This window comes from Neophocaena asiaeorientalis, unplaced genomic scaffold (assembly GCF_003031525.2).
Source record: "Neophocaena asiaeorientalis asiaeorientalis breed wild unplaced genomic scaffold, Neophocaena_asiaeorientalis_V1.1 scaffold67, whole genome shotgun sequence".
Lineage (NCBI taxonomy): Eukaryota > Metazoa > Chordata > Mammalia > Artiodactyla > Phocoenidae > Neophocaena > Neophocaena asiaeorientalis.
Genome location: NW_020173731.1, coordinates 8,906,035 through 8,918,564, shown reverse-complemented (window position 1 = coordinate 8,918,564; position 12,530 = coordinate 8,906,035). Strand labels below are relative to the sequence as shown.

The window sequence follows — 12,530 nt, the reverse complement described above, 5'->3', positions numbered from 1 at the left end:
AGGGGGAGGTGGGGTAGACCTGGCTGGGTTCCTAAGGCTCTGAGGAACCTGCGCTCCCTCCCTCCCTGGTTGGAGATGACCACAGGCAGCGGTGTGGCCACCACTTCCTCCTTTAGGCTTTACAGGTCATCAAAGTTCCTGTGGTTTGACTTCTGGGGGCCTCCTGCCTCTTCTCGGTGTCCCTGGTAGCTTTAGGCTCCCTGTGTATTATCAGGAGACAACAGCTGGGGATGCCTAAAGTTTCTCCTTGTAAAATGAGAAGTTAGACTAAATAACTCTCTACTAGTTATTTAGCTTCAACATTGGGTGGCTTGACTCCTCCTGATGGACAGGAACCTCTGGATTCACATTAGTCCCACCGATAAGCTTTCTAATGGTGGGAGTTGCAGATTCCATATTGCTTCTGACATCCTAGGGCCACAGAAGTGATCGTAGAGGTCCATTTCTACATACCCATTTCCAGATGAGACATTTGAGGATCAGGGAGCAAAGAGACTTGCCCAAAATCACATAGCTCATCAATAGCCGAGCTCCTGGCACCCAGCCTGGTGCCCTCGCCTCACACCGCACCACCTCCCATAGATTGGCAAAGATGGTGCCTTTCTCCCCGTGAGTGTGCCTCCTTGGGGTGGGGAGCACAAGCATATAACATCCGTCAGGACATGGCTGACTTCGTAGGTGCAGCAGATGAGAGGGAGGGGGGTCTGAGGACCCAAGCTGAGTCCATCTCATACAGAGCCCCTGTCCCAGGCAGGGCTGAGCTGCAGCCTCAACCTGCATCTCATCACCCAGGAAACGTCCTGTGATGGAATCATCCGGCCCTCCACAGACCTGTAGGGCACTGATTGCAAGAGACTAAGCGGGGGCCCTTTAACCAACATTAACCTAATTGCTGAGTGATAGATGGCATGGCACAAGCATATGGTGAGTCATGACTGTGCCCGCTAATCCTGCCCGTGCCCAGGACTCTGCACTGGGTCCATTTAGCCAAATTCATCTCTCACAGATATCTATAATGATTGTGCCTGTTGCTCACTGCCCAGGATGGAGGCTTTAATGATGTTAACAGATTCTCAATAATGAGCCTGACACGGCTGGAAACCAGGGCTGCGTGCAGGCAAGGTGAGGAATGTGCCCTGCTGCCTCCTGCCTGCCCCGCGCCTGAGGAGATGATGGGGCTGGTTTTCTAGGGTGATCACTGGCCCTGCTAGGGACCCCTGGCAACCATTCACCTCCCCAGGCTCCTTTTGTATCCTCACTTCCAGTTTTTCTTGGAACTTTCTTCCCTAGGGCCCTGGGTGAGTGTATGCATTTGATTTCAAAGATATTGAATAGAACAATGTTTCCTTACGTTCCTATGGCACGTTACGGTCTTCACGTTTTCATCTCACTGAATTCTCTCCCAAAACCCATGCAATAGGAATCATGATTTCCATTGGGCCAATGAAGATTAGAGAGACCAAACAGTTTGCTAAGGCCTCAGGGCTGGCAGGTAAAGGAGGCAGGATTTAGAAGACCCTTGGGTCCCAATTCTCATGAGATTTCCATGTCCAGCTGCCCAAGAATTTATACTTCTCTATTCAAAGCCTTACCCTTCAGTCCCCTGTGAACCCTTTCCTTTGGAGTCCTGTGGCATCTCACCAAGTTGGAGACTTGACCTGTGTCCAGTGGCCCAAGGCAGCTCCTTGAGGCCAAAGGTGCGTCTGGGGTCAGTGTGACTGAGAGTCTAGCTGGGTGTGGCAGGGTGCTGGGCTCTGTAAAGCCATCTGACCTTGACGAGCCCAACAGCTCTCCCCTTCTCTTCTGGCTCAGAAGCGCTACTTATATCATTTCCCCCTTTCCTCTTCCTCATGTCTTTCCTGTAGACCCAGCCAGTCTTCCCTCCATGATTCACTCCTTGAAGGGACAAGGCAGTCAGTGAGGGTTCAGGTCTGCAGGATCTGAATGTCTGCAGGGTCAGGCAGCTCCTTCTTCTCCCCTGCTGGATGTGCCCAAAGTCGGGGAACTCACCCCTCTGACTCCGACCCTGCCCTGGCCACACTGGAATCATGGCCCCTGACCCAGAAGGCCACAGGCTGACGGATAATGGAATTTGCAGGCCACTCTTACCCAGAAGTCCTGCCCCATGGCTGTTAGGGAACGGAAAGAGGCCTGAACCAAAAGTTAGGAGACTTGACCTCCAACTCTGCCATGGCCACTTATGCACTGAGTGAGTGGGGGAAGTCATTTCACTTCCCAAGTCTTTTACTCTCTCCTACTTTGTAAAACCGTGATAGCAATGTCTACCTCCCAGAGTCCTTACCAATTAAAAGCAAGAAAATGGATGAGAAAGAGTAAGTGCTGATGAAAGATGAAGTGTCATTTTTACGGTTGCCAGTGCCACTTTTCTGGTTGTTACTAAAGGCTGGCTCTGGGGAGGCTGCGAGGGGTGGAGCTAAAGGAGAGGAGCCCTGTTCACGGGCATGCTCCCAGTACCCCCTGCAGAGCTGTGTGCCCAGTGGAACCAGGGTGACTTGACCCAACTTTACATGATAAATCATGCAGAAGGATCTGGCTACTCTCCTCCCTTTCTCCATAGGAGGGGAAGCATCACTCCTTCTGCCCTCCCACCCCCAGCATCCCCCTAGCTTCATGCCCACCTCCTGCCCACCAATTTCACAGCAGCCGCCACTGCCAAATGAACACCCCAAATTGGAACATATGTCACTTCTGGAGCCCCGTTCGCCTGTCCACCGCTACATGCCTATTTTCTAATTTCCAGCTGACATTTCCCTTAGTGAAATAAATGAATTTGCTCTGGCGGAGGCCCTGCTCAGATTAAGCTGCTGTCAGAGCCCCTCGAGCCAAACAAATTGTTGCCTGCAGCCCACCGAGCGGGATGCATTCCAATGGGGGCTATGGGGGGAGGGGCGGGGGGAAGCAAGGAGGTGCAGAATGGACTGGCTGGGAAAGTGGCTCAGTTAGCCAGTGGGCAGGAGAAGACCAACAGCACGAGAGCATTGCACCGGGAGCCCTGAGGCCAGAGGAGCCAGGGAATTGGGAATCAAAAAGAGTAGGATATTCTAAGAGTGGAGGTGGGCTAGGAGAGGGCCCTGGGAAGGCTTCAGGGAGTGGGGTCCATGGGACGAGGGACATAGGAGATGGAGGGAGAGGGGAGAGTCCCCCCCACAAGCTCCGGGGTGGGGAAGAGGGTGGGCCAGAGCGGACTGGACTCACTGCTCAGCGATGATATAATCCCCCGGCAGGGGCGTGCAGGGCACCCCAGCCACCTGCACGTGGTGGGCGATCTCGGAGAAGTCCAGGCCCAGGTTCACGCCATGGATGGTCACTCGGGTCCCTCCTTCAGGGGGTCCGGACACCGTCAAAATCTGCGGGAGGGAAATGGGGTGAGCAAAGCTGGTCGGTCACAGGAGTAGGGGCAGTGGCACCCATTCCCTCCCCACCTGGAATCTGGGGGGAACTGGGTGTGTTTTCTCCACTTTTCAACTTATCTAGGATCCCGACATTGTCATGGTGTACCTATTTCATCGGTTCTTAGGACATCCATCCAATGATTCATTCATTCATCCACTTATGAAAAAGAAAGAAATTATAAGAGAGTACTGGCTCGCGCAGGCTCAGCGGGTGCATGGGCCCAGCCGCTCTGCGGCATGTGGGATCTTCCCCGACTGGGGCACGAACCCGCGTCCCCTGCATCGGCAGGCGGACTCTCAACTACTGCGCCACCAGGGAAGCCCTCAAGGCAGTACTTTAATTCACTAGCCTGATTGTGATCAAGTCACAGAATCTCTCCGAACCTCATTTCTTCTTAGTTGGTAGGAAGGATAATCATCTCTAACCAACCTCTCCCTGGAAGCTCCCGAATGGAGGGTGTCTGGGAGCATTCTGTAAACTTGAAAGGGCTTTGTTGTTGTGACCACGCTATGATTTGCCACTCCTGGGGGCTAGCCTCTGTAGAGTTTACAATGATGAATAGAATAGGAAATCTGCCCTCAAGGAACCTAGTGGTCAAGGAGGAGGAGATAAGGGAGCCATAAATAATGCTGATGCAGGGTACACAGTGATAAGGTGAAGGAAGAGCTGTGGGAGCTCAGAGCAGTTCCAGATTAGGGACTGCTGTGGGGGATGACCAAAGATGGAAAGTATATTTGACATTGTTCTGCAAAAAAAAAAAAAATCCTGTGACACGTGCTAGTACCAGAGAAATAGCTTTCTGAGTTTCCAAATTTTGCTGGCTTCCCAGCAGCAAGTATCGTTTATTTATTCATTTCTTAATTCAGTCACCAAATGTCGGCTGCCTGATTTTGTTTTGACCCAACAGGAAAAGGAACTGCGGAATCAGGCAGCTCTAAGGTATAAATTTCTGTCTGGGAATGGATCAGGCTCCAGGAAAAATGCAGCTCTTCAGGATCCAACAGATCCCAGGGAATAAGCTCCTATTTCGAGGTCCATAGTTATCCAAAGCAGGAGGAAATTAGACATGAACCCAACTGAAGGCAGGAGCATGGAATTTCAGAACTGGAAGGAGATACGGGGTGTCTTATTCTAAGATCATCATACAACATGTATACAAGGTTTTAAAAAAGTCCAGGACTCTTTTCACTACACCATTAGAAGGGCAAGAAGGGAGGGAGAGAGGCAAGGAGGGCTGCTCAAGGCCAAGAGTCCACCAGAATCTTCCAGATACGGCCTCTGGGCAGAGATTGGAGGTGAGTACAGGCGAAAATGCTATCGAAGGCTCTGGAGACTCTTCCCCGCTCCTGTCTCCAGCAAAGGGGCACTGCTCTCTTCCAGTAATGTAAGCACCATGAAGGCGGCCGCCAACTTGGCCACGAATGCCCAGGTGATAGCAGACACGGAAGAGATGATGGAGGGGATGAGGCCCCGGGACAGGCCTCCTCCCTCACTGCCCACTGACTCCTGGGCTCTTGTGCATTGGCTGCACAGCCAGGTCAGACTCCCACTCAGACCTCCTGATCTCCCACCCTCTTCTGCAGACCTTAGATGGTACAGCCTCCTTCCCTCCTTCAGGCCCAGGCTGGGAACTATCTTATCCGGGGGCCCATTTCACCCAAGTCACCTTGTCTGTGGCTCTGACTCCCTTCTCTGGGAAGAAAATATCCCACCTTATGAATAAAAATAAACAAGATTCATGAGACGAATCAAGGGAGGGGACGGCGGTTCTCAGAGGCATCTTTGTGCACTGGGCCTTGGCGGGTCGGGGGAGGCAGGACAATTTGGAGAGAAAGGAGCTGGCATGAGGAACCAGTAGCCCCATAGCTTTTCTGTCCCTGAGGGTTCTAAAAACAACTGACACTAGATCTTGGCTGTTACCCTCTCCCCTGGTGCCACTTCCTCAGGTCCCCAGGCCTCTTGGGCTCTGGGAGATGGATATTCGTAATGAGGAACAGGAAAGGGGTGGCCTCCATGCCCCTGCAGGAGAGATTCAGGAGGAAGGAAGTAGCTTTGAGCAAATCTAAGCACCTGGTTCTCCTCTGATCACTTGGAATGAACATCACTGGTCCCCCTCCCCTCCTCCAGCCACCTGGATGCCAGGAACCCACCTACTGAAAACCCTGACAGAACTGTGGTGATCAGCTTGCTCTCTTTCTTCCACTTTTATTTTATTTATTTTTATTTATTTTTTTTTGCGGTACGCGGGCCTCTCACTGTTGTGGCCTCTCCGATTGCGGAGCACAGGCTCCGGACGCGCAGGCTCAGCGGCCACGGCTCACGGGCCCAGCCGCTCCGCGGCATGTGGGATCTTCCCGAACCGGGGCACGAACCCATGTCCCCTGCATCAGCAGGCGGACTCTCAACCACTGCGCCACCAGGGAAGTCCCTCCACTTTTATTTTTAAAAATACATTCTCTTGATCACTGCGGTTAATTACAAGCTTTAAGAAAAACTGAAATGAGATCTTTCTGGAAAGTCTAAAAATATTTCCGTCTTGCAGGTAGCATGCGGGGATTGTACTGGGGATATTCAGTGGAGTTGGCAGGCCCATGGGGCAGCCTCCTCCTGCTGGGAAGTCTCTGCAGTGTCCCCTTCTGACATTCGAGGGTCTGTGGCAGAGACGCAGTCATGGCACTTGGGGGCTGCAGCGTTCATTTGTTAGCACAGAGCTGCCCAGAAACATAAACCAGCTTATACTGTTTAGAGAAGGAGGACTTACAAAAATATTAATATATGCAAGCATTATAATCTTGGCATGAAGACACATGTCAAAGAGATGGGTCCAGCTAACAGCTGGGAGAATTAGCATCCTCATGGGTCACTGGAAAGCGCCTGGGTAATAGTGGGTCCATGTGGATCTTCCCCATACAGCACACACACTGTGCTGTGCTACCAGCACCTGGGGAGGTGGTGAAGGAGTTTGGGGCTCAAAGCACTCAGCAGCCACCATGCCCTGGGGCTTACACGGGACGTAGTTTCCTCTTTCTTGCTTAAGACAAAACTGATGTATAAAAGTCTGGATTTCCAAAACATAGATGAGGTGGTGAGCACTTGATTTGCAAGAGGATTCCCAAGGTCTCCATTACTGATGCCTTCTAAACCTATATCGCTGGCTCAGACCTCTCTCTTGAGCTCCATAGCCATATATCTAATTGCTACTGGACATCTCGACTTCCACACGTATGTCCCTCAGGCACCTCAAATTTCACCATGTCTAGAAACGAACTCTTAATTTTCCCTCCTTCCAGCCCCAACCTGATTATCCTCCCAGATCCTTTCTCAAGGTTAATGGAACCACCGTGCACCCAGCCAGGAATCTTGCAAGCATCCTTGACTGCTTCCTTTCCCTCTCCTACCATGTATAATAAATATAGGGACCATTGGTTCTTACCCCAGGTGTCTTATTTTTTTTTTTAAGATTTAATTAATTAATTAATTTTTTGGTTGCATTGGGTCTTTGTTGCTGTGTGTGGGCTTTCTCTAGTTGTGGTGAACAGGGGCTACTCTTCGTTGCGGTGCTCAGGCTTTTCATTGTGGTGGCTTCTCTTGTTGCGGAGCATGGGCTCTAGGTGCGTGGGCTTCAGTAGTTGTGGCACGCGGGCTCAGTAGTTGTGGCACACGGGCTCAGTAGTTGTGGCATGCGGGCTCAGTAGTTGTGGCTCATGGGCTCTAGAGCGCAGGCTCAGTAGGTGAAGCGCATGGGCTTAGTTGCTCCACAGCACATGGGGAACCCGTGTCCCCGGCATTGGCAGGCGGATTCTTATCCACTGTGCCACGAGGGAAGTCTCCCAGGTGTCTTTTCAATCTGTGCCCCACTCTGGTTCCAGCGTAGGTGATAAGCAGGGCTGCATCACCTCTCACCCACACTAACTGCAAGGGCCTTTCTATTCCTCCATGAGATCTGACTTCTTCACATGGCCAGGTGGGCTTCATTAACACATACCTGCTCTGATTACTAGTCACTTGCTCTAAAGGCCTTCAATGGCTCTGACCACTGTCCCTAATTCCTGGCCTGGTCCTCCACATTCTGATGTTTGTTACTTCTTCAGCCACATCTGCCTGCCGTCTTATACTATATCCACCATGTGCTACCCAGATCCCAGCAGTTCCTATATACACAACACACTTTAAAGATCTGTGCCTTTGCCTGTGTCATTTGTTCTCCCCCAGCTTAAAAATCAGAGAGAGTCAAGGTGGAGGTCTGGGCTCAGCGTGCAAAGGAACAGAGGGAGGAGTCCTGTGTGACACATCCCCTGCCACCTGAGGGCTTCCAGGTGACTGTGAGGATGAGTATCAGGGTCTACCAAAGCCCTGCCTGTGTGGTGGTAAAATCCAAGGCACACTGCTTTCCTCATTTCTCCCCAAGAATTGAGGAGAGCCTCTAGAAGGGAGGCTTGAAGGAAAAGAATTTATCCTCCAGAGAGGGAGTGAATAGGATTCTTCAGTTACCGCTTCGTACCAGGCAGTGCTCTACCCTGAAGACAGCCTCCAAGGCTCTCTCTTCAAAGCAGTGTTAGATTGCAGGGCACCCAGTGTGGCACCCAGAAAACTTGCTTTTCTTGGGGGCCAAGTCTGTCCTCTCCACGTGGGTCTATAAGGAGGCAAGTCGGTGGAGTCCCATACTACTGCTTGCAGAACTCCCAGGAAGGCCTTTCAGCTCTGGAAGGAGTTGTGGGGCCATAGGGGAGGGGAGAGCTAACCTCCCGCAGAGATGGGGGTGAAAGGGCAAGCTGCAGTTACAGACGTTCCCCCACAGACAGAGGGGAAACCAAGATACGGCCAGGATGACAGCCAGATCCTCACGTCTCTGCTTCTAGTTTTAGATGGTCCTCGGGCTGCTGGCTGCTCTGTGGTGTGGAAGGGAGACCTTCTGATGCTTGGGCAGTGTCTGTAGCAGGAAGAGAGTAAGCTCTCGAGTGAGACAGACTTGAATTTGAATTCCAGCTCTGATACTTATGAGCTAGGTGACCTTCAGTCTCAGTGTCCTTATCAGAAAACAGATAACAATGCTTGCCTCACAGGGATGTTGTGAAGGTGAAAGAAGACATTTGGAAAGTCCCTAATATGATGGTGGTTTCGAAGTAGGAAATAGGTCTTGATAATTGGCAGTTTCCTTCCTTGTGTTCCCCCTGCACCTGTTCCTTCCTAGATCACAAAAACATGCGATGGTGGTGTTGGAGGGAGCTTAGAGGTGATGGGGATCTTCCTATTTATCTGGAAGGAGGACACCTGGTCCAGGGAACTCATAACATAGATGGTGGATGGTGGGGTGACCCAGGACAGAGAGAGTCACTCGTGGATTGACTGGAGAAAACCTGAGCTTGGACGGGGAGTGGCCGTGATGCCCAGGGCAGGGTCTCAGCGTTGGTGGCTTCTGGGCTCCGCACAGAAGCATATTCTGAACCAGACATCACCCTTTCACCCAGAATAAATTTGGGAGGACATTGGCTGTGTCTAAAATCATCTTCATTCCTCCCTCCCTCCCTCCCTTCTTGCCACTTCTTTGCCCTCAGCTATTAGCCATTCTGGGATAAGGCGCAGCATTTCCCAGTGAACTCAATGGATTCTTTCAGGAAAGTAATTCTGAATGAGACGGCCATGCAAACAAATGGTTTGACAGTTTGGGGTGTGTGTGAGTGTGTAGTAGGGGTGTGGAGAGAGGGGGAAGGGAGCTGAAAACCTGTGAAATCAGCTGGGAAGATCTTTCGATATGGTCGAATTTCAGCCCCATGTTTTTCAGCACATACTGTGGACCTGAAATCTATTTACATTCTCCTCTGTGGACCTCAGAAGGGAGAGCCAGAAGTAGGGGATGAGGGAGAGAAGAGCCCAGAAGCAGCTGCTGAGTTGGGGTGCAGGGGGTGTCTGAGGGTCTCCCCTAGGCTCTGTGCTGACTCTCTCTGTGTGCTCCCCCTTGCCCCCTCCCAGACCTCCGGTTCCCCTCTCTCATGTACTATGCAGGCTCCCAGGGGGAGATGGGGGTCCCCATGGCTATAGTGGGTAACGCCCATGTGCATTTGACCTGTGGTTCCCTCTGCTGGTCAAGCATGACGCTGACAAATGCTTACCCTTCCTGCAAGGGAATATTTAGTAGCCCCTTTGCCTACACCCCAAGACAGCAACAGCCACCGGACTGTAATTGCGTCTTTTCTCAAGAAGGCACTAATTATGTGGGGATAGGGACCTTGCTTTCTCTTAGTAACCTGATACATAGCACACTGCCTGGGACACAGCAGCTGTCAAGAAATATCTCCAGTTCTCTATTCCTGGGAAAAGCTGGTCTCAAGAGGATTCTAGTACAAACTGTGTTCTTGAATGACCACTGTAAGAATGGAGATGCCTACGTGTCACTTGGGAGTGATGCAGTATTTTCACATCGGAAGCATTAAGAAGTTCTTCCTGCAATCTCTCTTATTTTAATTTAAGCCAGTTTCTGCTGTGATTCCTCATCGAATGGAGGACTCAACAGCTGCCTCCTCATCAAACCTCTTTCAGATACTGAAGACAGCAATTAAGTCGCCTCTGGTCTGCGCTTCTGCAATTCTGTTAGCCTTTTGTTGGAAGCTCTTGTTTTCCAGGTCCTTTGATCATTTCAGATGCTTTCCTTTGGACCCTTGGTTATCCATGCATCCTCTGAGAGTGTAGGGACCCCAAGCAGGCTTGTGGCTTGAGCAAAGTTCTGCGGATTTGCAGCAAACGAGGTCTGAGCCAACCATTTCACTTAGCGCATCCCACACGCCCTCAGCCAGGCTGGCCCTGGGCAAATCCCAGAGGGAGGGAAAGCCCTTATCTTTCCCAAGTGCTTTTTTTCACTACCTGGAGTTCCTTCCCCCATTTTAGTCACCTTACACTCTACTATTGTCTCTTCCCTAATGAACCCTTTATTTGCATTTAATGGGACATTAAGTTGTTATTACCTTAAGAGTATTGGCTTTTTAACTGGTTGTAGAATTAAAAGTTTGTCTATTCGCAGGATTCAGAAGGGAAATGTGGGAAACACATTAGCACAGAGGGCTCAGTCCAGCAGCCCCTAAGCCCTGTCCCAGAAGCAGTCACAGACTGCACCCGGGTAGAGGTGGCTGGTCCCAGTCCAGGCCACGTCCCTGATCTGGTCACTTTAAGCTCGGGTGAATAGGCCAGTAGGATGTGGGATGAGGCTGGCACGTGCTGATGGGAGGGAACTAACCAGGAGACTCTTATCTCCTGCTGGGTCCTCTCAAAGACGCCTGGAGCCCCTGATTTGGGGAGCCGCTTCCCCATCTCCTCAGACCTCACCTGTCAGCAGCAGCACAGCCCAACTGAGCCTGACTCACGCCTGAGCATCCCAGCCAAACCTGTATTCCTGCCAGACTGTGTCATGTTTGTTTTCCACCGTGGGTGCCTTGACCTGGAAAACAGCCGCCGTGATGCTGCACTCGTCCTGATTCTTGCAGCCGCTAATTGAACAGTTCGGAGGGAACTGTGCCACAAAGCCGTCCAAGGGCGAGAGCAGATGCAGTGATTAATTACAGCTGGGGAGCTCCGAAGGGCTGCACCAGGGAGCAGAGTGGGAGGTGCTGGAGGCCCAGGGGCTTGGCAGCCTTGGGAGTGCCATTCCTGAATTCAGACAGAGCCTTGGAGAGATGGAGTTGGGGCCTCCTACAGGGTAGATGTTTAAGGGGTCAAAGGAGAACCCCTTCATGGTAGGAGCCTCATGAAGCCCGGCTCCCATCCTAGAGACCCTGTCTTCCTCTGCTTATATCTCCTGCCTGATGGATGTGATGGCAGAGAAGACAGAAACGGGCACTGGCTCCAGGTTACTGAAGAATCTGATAATGATGCCTACCATTTTCTTTTCATTTATTAAGTACTTATCACGAGCCAGGTATTGTGCCAAGGGCCTTATATATTTTGTCTCATTTAGGGCTCACAACAAACAAAATGAGAATAGTAGTATTCTCATTTTACAGATGGGGAATAGTGTCCCTGAGACGTTAAGTAACTTGCTCAACGTTACACTGTGAGTGGTCTATCTAACCCGTGCCTCAAGCCTCCATACCACAATGCCTGAGTTACTGTCCTTCTGCCTGGGACAGCCCCGAGATCATCAGCCATGAGAACTCATGCTCCAGCCTGCCTGTGGGCCCCTCTGCGTAGGTCCCGCAGCCCCGCTCCCATGTCTAAGGTCATGCTTGCTGCTTTCCAAGGAGCCCTGGAGTTGGCTTTGCTGGGACCACCATCTCTCCGAACTTCTCAGCTTCCACCCTCCCTCCTCTCTGGCCCTGCCCCTGTGAATGCCCACACTCCCCTTGGCCTTGCCGCTGGGTCATCTCTCCCTGTGCATTCCAGTCTCCCCAAATGATGCTCGGGGTGGGGATTATGGCTTGCTTCCCATCTCTGCAGCAGGCTTGATGAAGAGCTTGGTGCCTGCACCATTTCCTCCTCCAGCCCTGTGGATTGAGAGTTCTATTTGTCTAAATGAGCCCAGGAAAGAGATAAAGGATGCTCTATGGGCCAAACATGGGAGTTCTAGAGTCAAGTAGCTGAAGGTTAACTCCTAGTTCTAAAACTCACTAGCAGTGTGACATTAAGAAAGGTATCACACTTCATAGTGCCTTGGTTTCCTCGTCTGTAAAGTGGGACTAATGATAATAGCTTCCACCTCATAAAAGTTGTTGTAAAGTCTAAATGAGATAATATACATGAGGTGCTAAGTTAGCAGTGCTAGGTGCCAGGTAAGCATTCAGTGAACGTTATCTATCATTTTTTCTAATTACTATTTTATGATTAAGAAATCTGGACAGAAGCCAGGTCAGCTGAGGTCAAGAGGAAAAGTGGCTTCATTTTTATAAGGATCCCAGGCGGGTGGAGCCTCTGGGTATTGCTCTTGGTGGGGCTCCGGGCAGGGGCAGAGAGCCGACCTGCGGAGGGGAAGTGCCGGGTGTGGAGGTTGCCCAGCATGGTTTTGGCTGCCTCTCGGACGGGCCTGTGCAGCTCTTGCCATGTCTCCAGCCGGCTGTCAGCACCCTAGGCTGTGTTCTTAAGAGGAGATGGGAGAGACTGACGTTAGATCCTCCCAGAGCAGCCAAGGGAGG

The 12,530-nt window shown here is 51.3% G+C and overlaps 1 protein-coding gene across 1 annotated transcript in view; it reads right to left on the bottom strand.

The window, feature by feature from the left end:
- The window catches only part of PLXNA2 (plexin A2), a 209,143-nt gene that overhangs the window by 31,600 nt on the left and 165,013 nt on the right, over positions 1-12,530 (bottom strand). The window contains exon 13 of the mRNA XM_024751074.1: positions 3,217-3,368. Within this exon, the coding sequence (XP_024606842.1) occupies positions 3,217-3,368 (152 nt within the window). The remainder of the gene's footprint in view (positions 1-3,216; positions 3,369-12,530) is intronic.